The 19,975-nt window shown below is 46.5% G+C and overlaps 1 protein-coding gene across 4 annotated transcripts in view; it reads right to left on the bottom strand.

The window, feature by feature from the left end:
* The window catches only part of prdm11 (PR domain containing 11), a 125,551-nt gene that overhangs the window by 75,937 nt on the left and 29,639 nt on the right, over positions 1-19,975 (bottom strand). For 3 of the 4 annotated variants that reach the window (XM_067993652.1, XM_067993649.1, XM_067993651.1), the window contains exon 2: positions 18,303-18,423. In XM_067993652.1, the coding sequence (XP_067849753.1) occupies positions 18,303-18,418 (116 nt within the window). In that variant the 5' untranslated portion in view covers positions 18,419-18,423. Of the gene's footprint in view, positions 1-16,257; positions 16,481-17,548; positions 17,820-18,302; positions 18,424-19,975 lie in introns of those variants that run through there. The other variant, XM_067993650.1, reaches the window with a different exon arrangement.

Raw genomic sequence — 19,975 nt, forward strand, 5'->3', positions numbered from 1 at the left:
CTCAGGTTGGACATATTCCTGGAGATTTCATCACATAACCTCCTGCCTCTAATCACCCTGCTCAAACAGCCTTTCTTCCCTCCCCCCCCCCCAATATTTTTAGAATTAAAGGAAAGTGTTCAAAGAAAACAAAAAAAAATGTTTTAATGCTCCTATGATTTTTCTCCTGGGATGCTCACAGCAGTGTCCAGGAGATTAATTTTTAATTCCTGGATGATTGGCAACTCTATGGGAACTTCCCAATCTCACCTAGGTGTTCTTGAGGACACTGAGCAGAGACCAGGCACTTCCCTACGAGGGAGAGGGGAAAACACCCTATTAAATCATTCCAAGGAATTTGCATAGACTTCTACTACCAGTTACAAATAGGAATAAATCACCAGCCCATTCTCTCATTGAGGAAACAATTCATGGCATGGTAACCCCCCCCCACCCACCTTAAAGAACCTGAAAAGAAATATACTGTATTTTAAATGAGGCTACTTTTTTTTTTAATTCTTAAGAATGTCAATACAGTACTTTTAATTTGCCTGTTTGCAGCCAAGTCTCAGAATAAAGGAAATGCAGTAGCTCATCTGTATAAGCATATCCCCATACATGTACCTTACAACTATAGTACATTAAAATCCAGATACTGTACACATAATACAAGACAATCACAAACATACATACACATATACACAAGAAATGTAATGAATTAATAAACAGGAAGCTCATAAAGCATTATAGTCCAGCCCTGTTATTAACACCTTATTGTCTAAGGGATTTTGAGTCTGGAATTTGTTCCCCCTCATGACACTTTGGCACCGATATTACCAGGGAGGCAGGTTGGCAGCGGGAGGTCGACTGTAAAAATCGGTGGGTTCACCACGCGATTACAAGTAAATTGAAGCCACTTACCTTGGCTTCCGGGTTTGCCATTGGAAACCTGCACAGTGGGCAGACTGCGCACACGCATCACAGGCTGAAGGCTGGAGGAGCCCTATTTAAAAGGGGCAGTCCTCCAATGCTGCTCCTGCAGCAAGCAGCCAAAAGTACAGCATGGAACAGCCCAGGGGAAAGGCTGCTCCCAGGTTTAATGATGCCTCACTCCAGGTCTTACTGGATGGGGTGAGCAAGAGGAGAGAGATCTTCTACCCAGCGGACGGGAGGAAGTGGCCCGACTCTGCCACCAAGAAAGCCTGGCTCGAGGTGGCAGAGGAGGTCAGCAGCACCAGCAACATATCCCGCACCTGGATACAGTGCAGAAAGCGCTTCAATGACCTAACTAGGTCAGCCAAAGTGAGCACACTTACTCATTCTTCGACACTCAGTCTTCCACATCACCGCCCCCACTTCACAACTCCTTCTGCACTGCCAACACTACTCTATCACATCACTCCGCACACCCACTCAAACCTCATCCTAAACTTACCTGCACTTCCTCACCTCCCCAGTACTCATCCAACCACTACCACTCAACTAAATCCTCATACAATCTCATGGCTCTGTCCCATACTCACCCTCTGATACATCTCTTTCACGGTCACCCTCACCCAACCTGCCACTACCTCTGCTGCAGCCATAGGTGATGCATCACGAATGAGTAGTAGGAAGCGTAAGGCAAAGATTTTGAGCACAAGGGTGTTTGACAGTTTGTCACGTTTTTTATTTATATTTGATTTTGGTTCAACTCACATTAAATATTATATTGTTACCACTACTGCCAAGTCTTGGCCCTTCTTGACTGGCTTGTGCAATAAGTCCCTTTCATGAGGTTCTCCATGAACACCCACACTTGATGCCAACCACTGGGTTACCCTACAGTGGGTGTATGTGTAGTTGCACGACTATTTTGTGCAGGTGCCTGTGGCGCAGCACTGTGTTGTGGAGCTCCACGTGGTGGAGGTGGACGGCATGACTGGTGATGTTGCTCATCTTGGATGAAGTGATGAATGCAGCCATGGCGCCCCCCCATCCTGACAGTGTGAGTTTGAGGGGGTCCGCAAAGTAGGTAAATGTGTTTGCACAGCAGAGTTTAGGGTATAAATTAATAATTTTGAGTGGAAAGACAAAGGTGTTGCAGCCAAAACTTTGTCTGAAGTGACAGAGTGCCCTGCTGCAATAAATGAGGTATTCTCCCAGACTGTTAAAAAGTCCTTTGCATCTCCCGCTGACTGAAACACGTCTGCTCCAACAGGGAGTGTTTCCCACAGCACGGGAAACACGCCGAGGATCCATGAAAATTGCACCCCTGCCAAAATCTCCTGTCAATGAGGTCTGTCAAGTACCTCAATTAGGAAAGTAAGTATTTAAATTGTCATCCTTCCGGCTTTAATTGCTGGTGGGAGTCCCGCCAGGCTCCAGACCCGCTCCGGGATTCCCCCATTTTAGGAGCTCCCCCGCCCCGAACACACCTGTTCGGCCATCCTAAAATCGGCCTCCTTGACTTTAATCAACAGTGCTGGAGTTCTGTATCACTCCACCCAGAGATTTTCAGCTGGTTATTATAACAGCTGGTTAGTGGACTTGAACATGCACTCAGCTTTGCTCACTGGCACTCTCATTCAAAGTTTCATTTTGAAAAATGTAAGGAGTCTTACAACACCAGGTTATAGTCCAACAGCTTTATTTAAAATCACAAGCTTTCGGAGGCTTCCTCCTTCGTCAGGTGAGTGTGGGATTCCATAAAAGGTACAGCATATATAATAGTCAGAGAACAACGCCTGCTGATTACGGATAATCTTTCCAACTGCCCGTTATCAAGGCAATCAAAGGAGTTGAATAGTGTTCAGACAGAGAAACATTACATACAAGACTACTGAATACACAAACGGTCAGAACACAAAGACAGAGAGAGAGAGAGAAAAACATCCGAAAGGCAGAGAGAGAGAATGACCAGTTGTATTAAAAACAGATAACTTTTTTTGCTGGTGGGGTTACATGTAGCGTGACATGAACCCAAGATCCCGGTTGAGGCCGTCCTCATGGGTGCGGAACTTGGCTATCAATTTCTGCTCGACGATTTTGCGTTGTCATGTGTCTCGAAGGCCGCCTTGGAGAACGCTTACCCGAAGATCGGAGGCTGAATGTCCTTGACTGCTGAAGTGTTCCCCGACTGGGAGGGAACCCTCCTGTCTGGCGATTGTTGCGCGGTGTCCGTTCATCCGTTGTCGCAGTGTCTGCATGGTCTTGCCGATGTACCCTGCTCCGGGGGCATCCTTTCCTGCAAGTCGCAGGAGTATGAACCATGTACCTGGTGGGTGGTGTCCTCTCGTGTGATGGTGGTATCTGTGTCGATGATCTGGCATGTCTTGCAGAGGTTGCCGTGGCAGGGTTGTGTGGTGTCGTGGACGCTGTTCTGCTGAATGCTGGGTAATTTGCTGCGAACTATGGTCTGTTTGAAGTTAGGTGGCTGTTTGAAGGCGAGTAGTGGAGGCGTGGGGATGGCCTTAGCGAGGTGTTCGTCGTCATCAATGACATGTTGAAGGCTCCGGGGAAGTACTGGACGACGAAGGGTACTCTGTTGGTTGTGTCCCGTGTTTGTCTTCTGAGGAGGTCTATGCGATTTTTCGCTGTGGCCCGTCGGAACTGTTGAGTCTATGCGATTTTTCGCTGTGGTCCGTCGGAACTGTCGAGTCTATGCGATTTTTCGCTGTGGTCCGTCGGAACTGTCGAGTCTATGCGATTTTTCGCTGTGGCCCGTCGGAACTTCCGACGGGCCACAGCGAAAAATCGCATAGACTCGACAGTTCCGACGGGCCACAGCGAAAAATCGCATAGACCTCCTCGGAAGACAAACACGGGACACAACCAACAGAGTACCCTTCGTCGTCCAGTATTTCCCCGGAGCGGAGAAACTACGCCATGTTCTTCGCAGCCTTCAACATGTCATTGATGACAACGAACACCTCGCTAAGGCCATCCCCACGCCTCCACTACTCGCCTTCAAACAGCGACCTAACCTCAAACAGACCATCGTTCGCAGCAAATTACCCAGCTTTCAAGAGAACAGCGTCCACGACACCACACAACCCTGCCACGGCAACCTCTGCAAGACATGCCAGATCGTCGATACAGATACCACCATCACACGAGAGGACACCACCCACCAGGTACATGGTTCATACTCCTGTGACTCGGCCAACGTTGTCTACCTCATACGTTGCAGGAAAGGATGCCCCGGAGCACGGTACATCGGCAAGACCATGCAGACACTGCGACAACGGATGAACGGACACCGCGCAACAATCGCCAGACAGGAGGGTTCCCTCCCAGTCGGGGAACACTTCAGCAGTCAAGGACATTCAGCCTCCGACCTTCGGGTAAGCGTTCTCCAAGGCGGCCTTCGAGACACACGACAACGCAAAATCGTCGAGCAGAAATTGATAGCCAAGTTCCGCACCCATGAGGACGGCCTCAACCGGGATCTTGGGTTCATGTCACGCTACATGTAACCCCACCAGCAAAAAAAGTTATCTGTTTTTAATACAACTGGTCATTCTCTCTCTTTCTCTGCATTTCGGATGTTTCTCTCTCTCTCTCTGTCTTTGTGTTCTGACCGTTTGTGTATTCAGTAGTCTTGTATGTAATGTTTCTCTGTCTGAACACTATTCAACTCCTTTGATTGCCTTGATAACGGGCAGTTGGAAAGATTATCTGTAATCACCAGGCATTGTTCTCTGACTATATATGCTGTGCCTTTTATGGAATCCCACACTCACCTGACGAAGGAGGAAGCCTCCGAAAGCTTGTGATTTTAAATAAAGCTGTTGGACTATAACCTGGTGTTGTAAGACTCCTCACATTTGTCCACCCCAGTCCATCACCGGCATCTCCACGTCATAATTTTGAAAAGGGTTGGCGAGCATAGCATGAGTCAACCGTAAAAGTAGGCTTGCAGAGGAGAGTCCATGTGTCTTGGCACTTCTGCAGCTGCTTGAAAACTTCTTCCACATTTACATCCGCATCTGCTGGACCTGGGAGATGGTGTTGACCTGCTCTGGCACTTCTTTCCATGCAGCTTGTGTTGCTGCCTTTGCAAAATGGTAGCCATCTCAAAAAGTTGTTCTTTTTTGTTGCACCTCCTGCAACAGGACCTCCAAAGCTTCACTGCTGAAAGGGGCAGTTTTGCCCACATTGATCCTTGCAGCTGCTGTACAGCAGAGAAAATGTTTCTTTGAACAGAAGACAAATGTCGTCCCTATAAAGGCAAGCACCCTCATTGGTTTTCCATGTACAGGTAGCCTAGTCAAATAAAAGAGCAGGCCTTATATCACAAGATTCAGTGCAGCTCATTCCCATGTTTCAGGCATGGAAATGCCCGACGCAATCTTTACAGGATCACAAAATCAGAGTTCATATCCACTACCATCCAATGGCGCGAGCCACGCTTCTGTATCGCTTCAGCCTCCATTCCATTCCACCAATTTTCTTGGAAGGATTGGAGTGGAGCCTGAAAGAAAGCTCAGATATTTCTTGGTGAGATTACTTTTAAATCAGCAGTTTCTCTCTTCAAGCGCTAGTTTTCTTCAAGCATAATTGTGCACCCATTGTCAGCAAAAAACACTGGCAGTGCAAATGTTATTCCCACAGCAGCAGAGAAGGAGGAGCTCTGCTGCTAAGAACTCCAGTTCTTCCGCCCACACATCTGACTTCTAAAGCATTTCCTTATCCACTGCTAAAGTCACGTCATATACTGGAGGTCTGCAGCTAAAGCAGTCCCTGGAACCTGACCTCCTAGCAGATCTATACACTAATAGAGAGCTCTGCTCATTGGCAGCCAGGCAGCATTGGACCACCAGCAACAAAGCAGCCCAGAATTGCAGTTCCAGGTACCACCAGCTACCAAGTTGCCCTAGATCACCAGCTGACAGACAGTCATGGATGATCAGCCAGGCAGCCCTGGGCCATCAGCAGCCTAGCTTTCCAGGCCCACCAGGTGCCTAGCAGCACATAAGCCCAATCTCATAGTAGGCCCAGTCTACCGGCAACCTGAAGGCCTCAGACCTTTGACCAGTATAATGAACATTAGACAGACTTGAATTTGGCCAATGGATAGGCCCTGCTCCTCGACCACAACTCAGATACTGGATCAGGACTATTGCCATCAACCGGACTATGGGCTCAATTTTGCCAGGAAATGGCGGGTGCGTTGGGGCTCCGTAAATCGGGGAAATCCCGTTCGGGTTCGGAACTCGGCTCCAACCCGCAGACTTCCAGGTTCCCCGATGACGCGTCTGGGTGCACGCGCGCCTCCCGAATGCAAATAAACCCGGCGGGATGATACTTGACATAGTTGTTCAGATAGTTTAAGTAGTTGAACTACTTAATTTTCTCCACATTGAGGCAGGGGTGCGATTTTGAAGCTTCCTCAGCATATTTCCCGTGCTGTGGGAAACACTCCATGTTGCAACAGATGTGTTTCAGCCAGCAGCCAGTGGGACATTCAAATGCTTATTTGACAGTCTAAAAATTAGAGCCAGACCTTTCAGGAGTGAGATTAGAAAATATTTCTACACACAAAGGGTGGTAGAGGTTTGGAACTCTCTTCCGCAAACGGCAATTGATACTAGTTCAATTGCTAAATTTAAATGTGAGATAGATAGCTTTTTGGCAACCAAAGGTATTAAGGGATATGGGCCAAAGGCAGGTATATGGATCTAGATCACAGATCAGCCATGATCTTATCAAATGGCGGAGCAGGCATGAGGGGCTGAATGGCCTACTTCTGTTCCTATGTTCCTATGACAGATGGGGAGCAAAGGTCACTTATTGCAGCAGGGCACTCAGTTCTTTCAGACAAAGTTTTGGCTGCGAGATCTTTGTGTTCTCACTGCAAATTCTTACTTTCCACTCAAAATTCTTCTGCTCACACATATTTAACTATTTTGTGAACCACCTCAAACTCACACTGTCAGGATGGGGGGGCACCACTGCATTCGAGGACGAGCAACATCACCAGCCTCGGCCAGGCACGGCATCCACCTCCGCCACTTGGAGCTCCACAACACAGTGCTGCGCCACAGGCACATGCACAAGAGCGCAGGAGGGCAACAACAGAGGGGTGCCGCTTGAGGAGGCCCTATCCACATTTGCCACCCACATCGTGGTGGAGGAGGAGGAGGAGAAGAAGGAGGAACCCACAGGCAGAGCAGCGGCTCACCTGGCTGCTCATGAGGCCAGGGAGTCACTGATATGTGAACGGTTCTCCTAACATCAGAAAACGTGAACAGTCCAGTCCTCACACCACCTGGAAAGAGCAGCACCCACACCCGGCCGCCCACCCCTCCCTGCACAAAACAGTCCTGCAACTACACATACACCCACTGTAATGTGACCCAAGTGTCGCCGTTCATGGTGAACCTCATGAAAGGGCCCTATCACAAAAGCCAGTCAAGAATGGGCAAGACGTGGCAGTAGTGGAGACAATCATAAAATTTAATGTCACTAACAAAAACTAAATATAAATGAAAAACATGACAGTCTGTCAAACACCCTTGTGCATACCCTTTGTGCTCACAAAACCTTCGCCTTTCTCTTACAACTACTTCTACGTTGTGCATCCCCTGTGGCTGCAGCAGATGTAGTGGCAGGTTGCTCATGTTCATGCCCTGACTGCTTAGATGCTTTGGGCCTACGTCCTCTGGGTTCTGGAGCCCACGAGGGCCCTTCCAAAGACTGCTCCACCTGCACCTGTGCAGGGGCAGAGTCAGCCACCTGGAGAGGAGGCAGCATTGCAGGTACCAGGTTGAGAGGGGGGGGCAACGGGTGAGATGTGGGAGCGCTTTGAGTGGCATCTCCCCTTCCATGTCCCCTTTTGCCATCATCCCTCCCCTGGGCCAGGGCCACATCACTCCTACCACTCTGCTGGACAACAGTTTGGTGGACATGTGTGATGCCTTGTAAGGCCAGTGCTAGAGTATCTGTCTGCCTGTTTAAGGCGGCAGAATGGTTTTTTTTTTATTCGTTCATGGGATGTGGGTGTCGGTGGCAAAGCCAGCATTTATTGCCCATCCCTAATCGCCCTTGAGAAGGTGGTGGTGAGCCGCCTTCTTGAACAGCTGCAGTCTGTGTGGTGAAGGTTCTCCCAGTGCTGTTAGGAAGGCAGTTCCAGGATTTTGACCCAGTGACGATGAAGGAACGGCGATATATTTCCAAGTCAGGATGGTGTGTGACTTGGAGGGGAACGTGCAGGTGGTGTTGTTCCCATGTACCTGCTCCTCTTGTCTTTCTAGGTGGTAGAGATCGCGGGTTTGGGAGGTGCTGTCGAAGAAGCCTTGGCAAGTTGCTGCAGTGCATCCTGTGGATGGTACACACTGCAGCCACTGTGCGCCGGTGATGAAGGGAGTGAATGTTTAGGGTGGTGGATGGGGTGCCAATCAAGCGGGCTGCTTTGTCCTGGACGGTGTCGAGCTTCTTGAGTGTTGTTGGAGCTGCACTCATCCAGGCAAGTGGAGAGTATTCCATCACACTCCTGACTTGTGCCTTGTAGATAGTGGAAAGGCTTTAGGGAGTCAGGAGGTGAGTCACTCGCCGCAGAATACCCAGCCTCTGACCTGCTCTTGTAGCCACAGTATTTATATGGCTGGTCCAGTTAAGTTTCTGGTCAATGGTGACCCCCCAGGATGTTGATGGTGGGGGATTCGGCGATGGCAATGCCGTTGAATGTCAAGGGGAGGTGGTTAGACACTCTCTTGTTGGAGAATGTTGTTCAGCCTGAGTCCGAACTGCCGTTGTCAGGGCCTGAATGGACTCATTTGTGAGCCATGCTTGAAGCTCAATGGAGGCTAGCCTTCTCTCCATTGCAGACATTCCCGCACTTACCTGTGACAGTATCTCAGAGAGTTGCTCACGTCCCTGTGACACTATCTCAGAGATTCCCTCCCGTACCTTTGCTACCATTCCACTCCAAGTTATAGTCCAGCAATTTTATTTGAAATAAAATTTCAAATAAAATTGCTGGACTATAACTTGGTGTTGTAAAATTGTTTACAATTGTCAACCCCAGTCCATCTCCACATCACCATTCCACTCATGTAGGAGTTGGACTCCTCCATCCTCTGCGCTATTGTGGAGAGTGCACGTGGCACCTGTTCCAGTACCTCGCAAATGTGCTGCTGTCCCTCGATAATTCTCCTTTTAAAGGATGACCCCAGGGTTCCGCATCTGCGGCCAGCTGAGCAGAGCCTGGAGAGGAGTGCTCCCACTGATGTGGACTCTCCGCAGCTGCCCCTGCCACCAGTGTCTGCTCGTGCTCATGTGTGGTAACTCACCTTGTGCCAACCCAACTAACTGAGGACTAGGACTCACCAAGGTGTGAGTATCCGCGCTGGTGGATGTTTCGCTAAGATGTGACGGTGCACCCTCAGAGGCCGGCAGTCCTCTGAGGAATCGCCCTCTGCCGTCACAGGGGTCGCAGAAGGCCCTGTAAGAGAACAGAGGGCAATATTAAGCATCATCACAGATGTGTCATGTTGCGATGAGCATCTTGAAGTGCTGAAAAATATTGTGTGTGATGAATGTTAAAGTTATGTCACCAGACGTTTGTGGGTTGCCAGTCTCGGCGTCCCCGACAGACAGGCACTCGAGGGCTCAGCTGAGCTCTAGTGCCTCCTGCTCAGCGTCTGTAAGGACGACGATTTGTTGCGGTCCTCCTCCGGTCCTCGCCCTCTCCCGTGCATTTTGCACACTCTTCTAGAAGGGGAGAAAGAACAGACGTATGAGTGAGTGATGGTGAAGTGGCCAATCGATGAATGCATTGGTTTGGGTGAGGCTGACCGTGAAAGAGATGCATCAGAGGATGATTATGAAACAGAGCCATGCCATTGGATGAGATTTGGGTTGAGTGGTCGTGATGGGGTGATTTATGGGGAGGTGAGGAAGTGCTGAGGAAGTTCAGGTAAGCTGAGGATGAGCCTTAAGTGGGTGTGAGGAGTGATGTAATAGAGTAGGGTTGGCAGTGCAGAATGAGTTGGGGGGTGGGGGTGGTGATGTGGAAGACAGAATGTAGGAGAATCAAAAAGTGTACTCACTTTGGCTGACCTAGTTTGGTCATTGACACGCTTCCTGCACTGGGCCCAGGTGCGCAAAATGTTGCTGCTGCTGGTGACCTCCTCTGCCACTTCGAGCCAGGCCTTCTTGGTGGCAGAGGCAGGCCACTTCCTCCTGTCCACCGGGTAAAACAGATCCCTCCACCTCCTCACCCCATCCAGTAGCACCTGGAGGGAGGCATCATTGAATCTTGGAGCAGCCTTGCCCCTGTGCTGCTCCATTGTGGTGTGTGGGTGTTTGCTCCAGGAAAAGCCATTGGAGGAATGCCCCTTCAAATAGAGCTCCTCTAGCTGACAGCCTGTGATGCGGGTGCGCAGTCCGCCCGCTGCGCAGCTTTCGGACGGCAAACCCGGAAGCCACGTTAAATGGCACCAATTGAATTGCGATTGCGTGGGGAGTGGTCATTTTTTATTGGCCGGGTTACCCGCGCACCCATTCACCCACCACCCCCCCCGCGCCATCCTGCCTGTGGCTCAGTGGTAGCACTCTCACCTCTGAGCCAGAAGGTCATAGATTCAAGACCCACTCCAGAGACGAGCACATAATCTGGGATGACACTCCAGTGCAGTACTGAGGGAGCGTTGGAGATGCCATCTTCTGGTGAGATGTTAAATCACATGAACATAAAAGATCCCATGGCACTGTGCAAAGAAGAGCAGGGGAGTTTTCCCAGTGTCCTGGCCAACGTTTATCCCTTAACGAACACCTAAAATAGATGATCTGGTCAATTATTTAATTGCTGTTTGTGGGACCTTGCTGTGCTCAAACTGGCTGCTGTATTTCCTACATTACAACATTGGTTGTAAAGTAATTTGGGACATCCTGAGGCCATGAAAGGTGCCTCCAGCCGGATTCCTGCTCACATCACATAAATTGCCCTGACCAAAGTAACGAGTTACATACTCTGTAACAATTACTGTGGTGAGCTAGCCCTCCTTGTCCTCCTCGATCCTTCCACAGCATTTAACATGGTTGATCATACTGTGCTCCACTGTTGTGTCTCCTCCTTTACCCAGCTCCATGGGACTGCGTTGCATTGTGCCACTCCCAGCTTTCTAACAGTCAGCATATCTCCAGTAATGGTTTCTCCTCCCTCCCCCTCACCCAAGGATCTTTGGTAAGGTCACACCTGGAGTACTGTGTACAGTTTTAGTCTCCTTATCTAAGGAAGGATATACTTGCCTTAGAGGTGGTGCAACGAAGGTTCACTAGATCGATTCCTGGGATGAGAGGGTTGTCCTATGAGGAGAGATTAAGTAGAAGCTCTGGAGTTTAGAAGAAGGAGAGGTGATCTCATTGAAACATATAAGATTCTGAAGGGGCTTGACAGGGTAGATGCTGAGAAGTTGTTTCCCCTGGCTGGAGAGTCTAGAACTAGGGGGCAGTCTCAGGATAAGGGGTGGGGCCATTTAAGACTGAGATGAGGAGGAATTTCTTCACTCAGAGGGTTGTGAATATTTGGAATTCTCTACCCCAGAGGGCTGTGGATGCTCAGTCGCTGAATACATTCAAGGCTGAGATAGATAGATATTTGGACTCTAGGGGAATCAGGCGAAATAGGGATAGGGCGAGAAAGTTTAGTTGAGGCCAAAGATCAGCCATGTTCTTATTGAATGGCGGAGCAGGCTCGAGGGGCCATATGGCCTACTCCTGCTCCAATTTCTTGTGTTCTTGTGTTGCCGAAATCCTTATCCATGCTTTTGTCACCTCCAGACTCAATTAATTCAATGTCCACCTTGGTGGCTTTCTTTTGTCCAAGCTCTATTAACTCTAACTTGTCCAATAGGCAGGTGCTTGCACGAAGTCCTGCATGTTTCTCACTTTCATCCTCTCAGATCTAATTGGCTCCCTGTTGCCCAATGAATTAAATTTGTAATCAACAATAACTTTCATTTATATAAAGCCTATAACGTAGTTAAACGTACCAAGGCCCTTCACAGGAGCGTTATCAAACAAAATTTGACATGGGACCCCCATAAGGAGATAGGTGAATTTTTGAAGTGTGTTCAGAAGAACTTTCTTGACCAGTACATTTCTGGCCCAAAGAGGAAGGAGTCATTGCTGGTTCTCGTTCTGGGGAATGAGGTGGGTCAAGTGGAGCAAATGTCAGTGGGGGAACATTTAGGGAACAGTGATCTTAGTATCATAAGGTTTAGATTAGCTAAGGAAAGGGACAATGAGCACTCTAGAGTAAACATACTCAATTGGAGGAGTGCCAATTTAAATGGGTTGAGAATGGAGCTGGCAAATTGGAATCAAAGATTGGCAGGCAAAACTGTAATCGAACAACGGGCGGCCTTTAAAGAGGAGGTGGTTCGTCTACAGTCTAGGTATATTCCCACGAGGGGGAAAGGTAGGGCAACTAAAGCCAGAGCTCCCTGGATGACGAAAGAGATAGAGAAAGTAAGATGAAGCAGAAAAAGGGGACGAATGATAAACATCAGGTTGATAATACAAGTGAGAACCAGGCTGAATATAGAAAGTTCAGAGGGGAAGTGAAAAAGGAAATAAGAGGGGCAAAGAGAGAGTATGAGAATAGAGTGACAGCTAAAATAAAAGGGAATCCAAAAGCCTTCCATAGGCATATAAATAGTAAAACAGTAGTAAGAGGAGGAGTGGGGCCGATTAAGGGTTAAAAAGGAGACCTACACATGGAGGCAGAGGGCATAGCTGAGGTCTTTACCAAGGAAGTAGATGCTGCCAAAGTCACAGTAAAAGAGTTGGTGAGATACTGGATGGGCTAAAAATTAATAAAGGAGGTATTGGAAAGGCTGGCTGTACATCAAGTCGATAAGTCACCTGGTCCGGATGGGATGCATCCTAGGTTGCTGAGAGAAGGGTGGAAATTGTAGAGGTACTGGACATAATCTTCCGATCATCCTTAAATACGGGGGTGGTGCCAGAGGACTGGAGAATAGCAAATATGACACCCTTGTTTAAAAAAGGGTGTTAGGATAAACCCAGCAACTTAACCTCAGTGGTGGGGAAACTTTTAGAAACAATAATCCGGGACAAAATTAACAGTCACTTGGACAAGTATATAATATTAATTAAGGAAAGCCAGCACAGATTGTTAAAGGCAAATCGTGTTTAACTAACTTGATTGAGTTTTTTTTTTAGGCGGTAACAGAGAGGGCTGATGAGGGCAATGCGGTTGATGTGGTGTATATGGACTTCCAAAAGGCATTTGATAAAGTGCAGCATAATAGGCTTGTCATCAAAGTTGAAGCCCATGGAATAAAAGGGGCAGAGGCAGCATGGATACGAAATTGGCTAAGTGACAGGAAAAAGAGTAGTAGTGAACAGTTGTTTCTCGGACTGAAGGAAGGCACACAGTGGTGTTCCCCAGGGGTCGGTACTAGAACCACTGCTTTTCTTGATATATATTAATGACTTGGACTTGGATGTACAGGGCACAATTTCAAAATGTGCAGATGACACAAAACTTGGAAGTGTAGTGAACAATGAGGAGGATAGTGATAGACTTCAAGAGAACATAGACAGGCTGGTGGAATGGGCGGACACATGACAGATGAAATTTAATGCAGAGAAGTGCAAAGTGATACATTTTGGTAGGAAGAAAGGGGAGAGGAATTATAAACTAAAGGGTACAATTCTAAAGGGGGTGCAGGAAGAGAGAGACCTGGAGATATATGTGCACAAATTGTTGAAGGTAGTAGGGCAGGTTAAGAAAGCGGTTAAAAAAGCATACGGGATCCTAGGCTCTATAAAAAGAGGCACAGAGTACAAAAGTAAGGAAGTCATGACGAAACTTTATAAAACACTGGTTCGGCCACAACTGGAGTATTGTGTCCAATTCTGGGCACCGCACTTTAGGAAGGATGCGAAGGCTTTAAAGAGGGTGCAGAAAAGATTTACTAGAATGGTTCCAGGGATGAGGGACTTTAGTTACGTGGATAGACTGAAGAAGCTGGGGTTGTTATCCTTAGAGCAGAGAAGGTTGCCAGGAGATTTGATAGAGGTGTTCAAAATCATGAAAGGTCAAGACAGAGTAGATAGAGAGAAACTGTTCCCATTGGCGGAAGGGTCAAGAACCAGAGGACATAGATTTAAAGGTGATTGGCAAAAGAACAAAGGGCGACATGAGGAAAACTTTTTTTTACACAGCGAGTAATTATGATCTGGAATGCACTGCTTGAGGGGGTGGTGGAGGCAGATTCAATCGTGGCTTTCAAAAGGGAATTGGATAAGTACTTGAAGGGAAAAAGGTTGCAGGGCGGGGGAGTGGGACTAGCTCTTGCAGAGCCCTGGCACGAGCTTCTCAGACTGAATGGCCTCCTTCCTTGCTGTAACCATTCTATGATTCTATAAAGCTTGGTCAAAGAAGTAGGTTTTAAGGAGCGTCTTAAAGGGGGAGGGAGAGATAGACAGGCAGAAAAGTTTATGGAGGGGAATTCCAGAACTTAGGGCCAAGGCAGCTGAAGACACGGCTGCCAACAGTGGACTGATTAAAATCGGGGAATCGCAAGGGGCCGGAATTGGAGTAGCGCAGAGATCTCGGGAGGTTGTAGGACTGGAGGAGGTTACAGAGATAGGGAGGGGCGAGGCCATGAAGGGATTTGAAAACATGGATGAGAATTTTAAAATCAAGACTTTAATGGACCAAGAACCAATGTAGGTCACCGAGCACTGGGATGATGGGAGACTTGTAGGAAGTTAGGATATGGGCAGCAGAGACTTGGATAAGCTCAAGCCTCATCTTCACGGCCATACTCAACCACACTTTTACAACTGCCTCCTGACATGCTCTCGCTCCCAATCACTTCAGTCTTCTAACATTGGACTCCTGTGCAACCTGCCCTTCTTCTGTTCCACCACTGATGGTAAAGGTTTCCGCTACCAAGGTCCTGCTCTCTCTTCAAAGATCCTTCTGCCTCACTACCTCTTTCCTCCTTTAAAAACCTTCAGAAAACGCATCTTTTCTCCCAAGCCTTCAGTCACCCCTCCTAAACTCTCCCTCCTCCCCAACTTGATGTTTCTATTCCTCTTGCTAATACTCTGTAAAGTGCTTTGGGATGTTTTGTACATTAAAGATGCTGTGTAAATGAAAGTTGTTGCTGTTGTTTGTGTGCCTTACTTAGGTACGACTATGCACGAGATGCAATGAGAGTTGTTAAATTTGTGTGAGGGTTTGGCATGGACAAACAGTAAATGTGGAACAGGTTGGCAGGCAGCACTTTGTGGCATGCAATCTTGGGTCATCTACCTGATGCACGGTAGTGTCAGGTGGTCTGACCGTGCCAGATTTCTTATAGTGCTCCATCTTCTCCTGCATCCCAGATCCTGCAGGTAGCATGCACAGCTGGTCATCACCTGCTACCAAGAATGATGCAGTGCTGTCCACTGGGGAGGGTACAAGGGGGTGCAACTATCTTCACGCATAAGTCATACAGCAGCACCTCCAATTCACCAGTCATGGAACAGATAGTCACATGCTGCACTGCGCCCTCACAGCATCTATTTCATGTTTTCATATCGGTTTTCTTTCACTTAATTTTTCCTGACACTTCTATCTCCGGTCTCCCCCTTCAGCCTTTGTAAAGCCTACCAAAGGGTCATAATGTATTCTGAACTTTTCTAAAAGCTGTAAAAATATATGCCCACCAACATGATCACTTACCTTTAATTGGCCACATCCCTTTAAATTTCAGTTAAAGTATGGTTTATGGTTCCCCCATCATGCTAGATCCCTGCATAAAGCCAAAGCTTCACAAGCAGCTATGAATAATTATGCCACTGATCTGACATATTGCAAAATTGTGGGTACTCAGTTCACTGCACTGGTGGCCAGCTTTGTGCAAGCAAGTAGACATTCAAGCCCCTGAGACCATATTAACTCAACAGGATCAGTGGAAGTGCTTTTACTATGTCTTCTTTTTGTGCTCCTCCATTGCAGTTGCCAAGTGGTTAGTGTCAGTCAACTGTTCCATCCTGGCAGAGTGCTGGATAAACAACTTCTGCATCATCCCACTTACCACAATGCTGTTGATTGCAGAAATAGACTCCCAGTACAGCCACATCATCCTGTAGCATTTGCTGCACATATTCCAATGATCCACATACGTTTTCACCTTAATACAGCATCCTTCATTTGAAAGCAAGCTCTATGAAGTGTAACCCTAAAGTGACGAACAGAGCCAGTGGCCATGCCAGACCTACCTAATACGAGCCTGCCTTACTCTGTCCATGAATTGTGTCGCTTACATGTGCTGTGTTTCGCCCAGCGATCACTCCTCAAACCCATTATAATTCTCTGAGGTACAATTTCTAGATTGGTGCTTCCTTTAGATGAAGTTGGTGTAAAGTGCCTTGATGACACTTCTGCCTGCAAGACCCTTGCTTTTTTCTATGAGTGTAGTCTGTAGCTGTGAGGCAGCAGCCATTCTGTCTGAGTGCGTAGCCTCTTCTTGCGTGACTTGATGTCTTTCTGTCAAAAGAACAGATGGCACATTGTTAACATTGCTAACAATACAATGCTAACATAATAGTCATCTATGGAAAATGCCCCAAGAATGTCCTTAAATGTGTACTCAAAATGGAGTTTCAGCAGTCTGATCTCTACTGTAAATTGATAATCAGCAAGCCAGTTAATGTTGAGTTACTGTGACATATTTGGTAGAGAAGGATATCTGACAAAATAAACAATTTGCACACTCATTGTCTGTTTAAATGCTTCTAATTATGACCCTGAGGTTGCTAAACAATTGTTAGTTCATGAATTTAACATCTGGGTTCTTCTTTGATAATTTGGCAAGAAAGGGAAATTAATTCACTCAGTAGCTTGTGTGTATCCTAAGGAAAGATTGGTAGTGTAAATGCTAAATTAATCCAAACTGGTTGACAATTGGGCGAGCTAAATTTAGGCATCATTCTCTTCTAGGCATAGAATGGGCAAAAAACAGGTGGTTCCTTGCTGAGGAGTTACGGTGAGGGGTTGAAGATTCGTCTGGTGTCCTTTGATAAATATTCTTATCAGGGTACCAATCCCAATATTCGTATAGTACCAACGGGCATCTTGGCACTGTCTCCAGCTTTGCCTCCGCTCCTAAGCCCTCCCTAACAATTATGTCCAACGTTATCATTTTGTGTGAGGTAACGAGTTGGATTTGGGGGTCACTACCTCCAAGTTATAAAATTGCACCTTATCCTCAAGCACAATGTATGCATTAATTGTGATTGCACTATATAGTAAAAATATAAATGTGCTACAGATAGTCTCTGCTGTGATAAATATTAAAATATCTTTTCCATAAACGTGCTAGCTGAACTAGTACCACATTAAAAGACCATCTTCTTGCCAGTTTTTGGGCTGTGGTGACAGCTATTTATACACACACTATGTATGTATATATATATATATATCTTAGATGTATTTTTCAGTCACATTCTTTGTTTTTCTTGGAATTAAGTTTATGTTAAGTATTGTAGTTATGGTATTTATGCAAAGGTCAATGTCAGATTATGCTTTGTTAGAAATTCAAAATTGTTGTCTTACCCTAGCAGCTCTCTTCAGGTCAGACACCTTCCTGAGGTCATCACAAGCGCAGCAGATACATGACACGGTATTGACCCTCTTTGCTATTTTCAATGTGTGGTGTATGCTCCATTTGCTTGTTGGTTGTGTGCCCTTTGGCCCTGTAGAGGCTAACTTGCTCCTTCCTCACTCCACCTACGAGAGCCTGGTGGGCGGCATCAATGAATCACACCTTCCTTTAACACCTTCTGCGCTCCTTGTAAGGAAAATGTCCTTATTCGCAGCTCGATTACTGGAAAATGCATGTCTTAACGTAGTTAAAAGCCTTGATAATTTATGAACAAATGACTCATCAACATTATTGCATATGCATTGGGACCAGTTTATCTATGGTGTATGCATTGTACCGCACTTAGAAAAAGCACTGTGCTTAAAAAAAATCACATGTTCCCAACAGTGCAATAAAAACAGTACAAGAAATTTAACTCTCATTTAAGAAAAATTGACGTGAAAAGGATAATTTCAATCTCTTTGTGTTTCAAAGCACACATCGTATCAAATAGCATGTTACCCGTATCTCTATTCAGCTTAGTCTTCTCAGTCATCAAACTCTTGCAAACTGCAGTAATGTATGCATCGCTAATGCTGTGCTCTGCACCTCTGTTTATGACTGCTTCTGAATAAATTTGTCTACTATTCTGCAGATTCCTATACTCAAACTTTGTAAAGTGGAAACAGCCTCAGACTCAAATTGGATGTTTATTTTGTTGCTTACCATTGCCCATATTTTGCTTCCTCTTCAGGCAAAACTTTCTCAATCTTCACCTTCACACCTGCTTGCCTGTGGTCCAATTGGTCTTTGATTTGTTTCGAAGACCAGTTTTCATTCATTTTATCTACAAAAAAAATCAAATATGGCTTAACAGGGCTTTAAAAAAGCAAAATTTTCATGTATGCACTCATCAAGATGTTTATACCATGGATTGGAAGGTCATTCCTCTTTGCAGCCACTAATAGTATCAGGTGTTCTCAGGACAGGTACAAATGGTTCAAAGCATCCAGTCAAGGTTCATCTGCCGCCTTTTGATCAGTCCAAACCCAGATAGAGGCCGAGGTTTAGCAACCAGAAAGGTATAGAAGCTTTGGGAATGCAGCAAGAAAAAAATTAAAGGCCAGAGAAAGGCAGCACTCAAATGTGATAATGTAAGCACAGATAACATATTTAAAAAAAAACATTCATAGCGGAACAATTTTTAGAGTTATTTGAGAGCCGTGTGTTGAATTATTAATCAAAGAACCACGTGCTTGCTGTTGAGCAGTAAGTCTTCCTTTTGTAACCTCTCTCCTCCAATCCTCTGCCTCTCCTGGAGCCTCTCTGTATTAAATAATATCCCTGGCCACGAGCACAGGCAGACCAGACAGTGCCAATCTGAAACCAGACACTATGGGCCGGATTTTGCTGTGAGCGGCAAACAAACGGCGACAGCCATTCGTTAGAAAGTCTATGGGCAAGTGCAAGTCTAAGAATACAAGAATTTAAGAAATAGGAGCAGGAGTAGGCCAAACGGCCCTTCGAGCCTGCTCCGCCACTCAATAAGATCATGGCCAAACTTCGCCCTCAAGTCCACTTTCCCGCCCAATCCCCATATCCCTTAGAGTCCAAAAATCGATCGATCTCAGCCTTGAATATACTCAACGACTGAGCATCCACAGTCCTCTGGGGTAGAGAATTCCAAAGATTCACAACCCTTTAAGTGAAGAAATTCCTCCTCATCTCAGTTCTAAGTGCACAACCTCTTATTCTGAGACTATGACCCCCTAGTTCTAGACTCTCCAGTCAGGGGAAACAGCCTCTCAGCATCCATTCTGTCAAGCCCTCTCAGAATCTTATATATTTCAATAAGATCACCTCTCATTCTTCTAAACTCCAGAGAATATAGGCCCATTTTACTCACTCTCTCCTCATCGGTCAATCGTCTCATCTAGTGAACCTTCGGTGCGCCGCCTCGAAGGCAAGTATATCCTTCCTTAAGGAAGGAGACTAAAACAGTGCTCCAGGTGCGGTCTCACCAAAACCCTGTACAATTGTAGCAAGACTTCCTTACTCTTGTACTCCAAGCCCCTTGCAATAAAGGACGTATCTATGGGGTTGTGCACTGCAAGATGCTGTCAACGGGACAGCCAAATGATGTGGTGCTCTCTACAGGGCATCTGGGACCTGTGTGAGCAGGGCAAGCTGTGTACCTCCTTAACCAACCAGATTGAAGAGTCGTTAATGAGCAGTGCAGAGTCCGAACCAGTAAGTGTAACTTAGAACAGTGAATTTAATGTCAAATCAGGTACAGTAAGTGAAATTAAGAGAGGGAAAGAAAAGATGGATTAAGAGAATGAGATAAAAGTAGAAAAAAAAGTTATTTACAATTTTTTTTTAATGTCCAACAATAATTA

This window comes from Heptranchias perlo, chromosome 12 (assembly GCF_035084215.1).
Source record: "Heptranchias perlo isolate sHepPer1 chromosome 12, sHepPer1.hap1, whole genome shotgun sequence".
NCBI lineage: Eukaryota > Metazoa > Chordata > Chondrichthyes > Hexanchiformes > Hexanchidae > Heptranchias > Heptranchias perlo.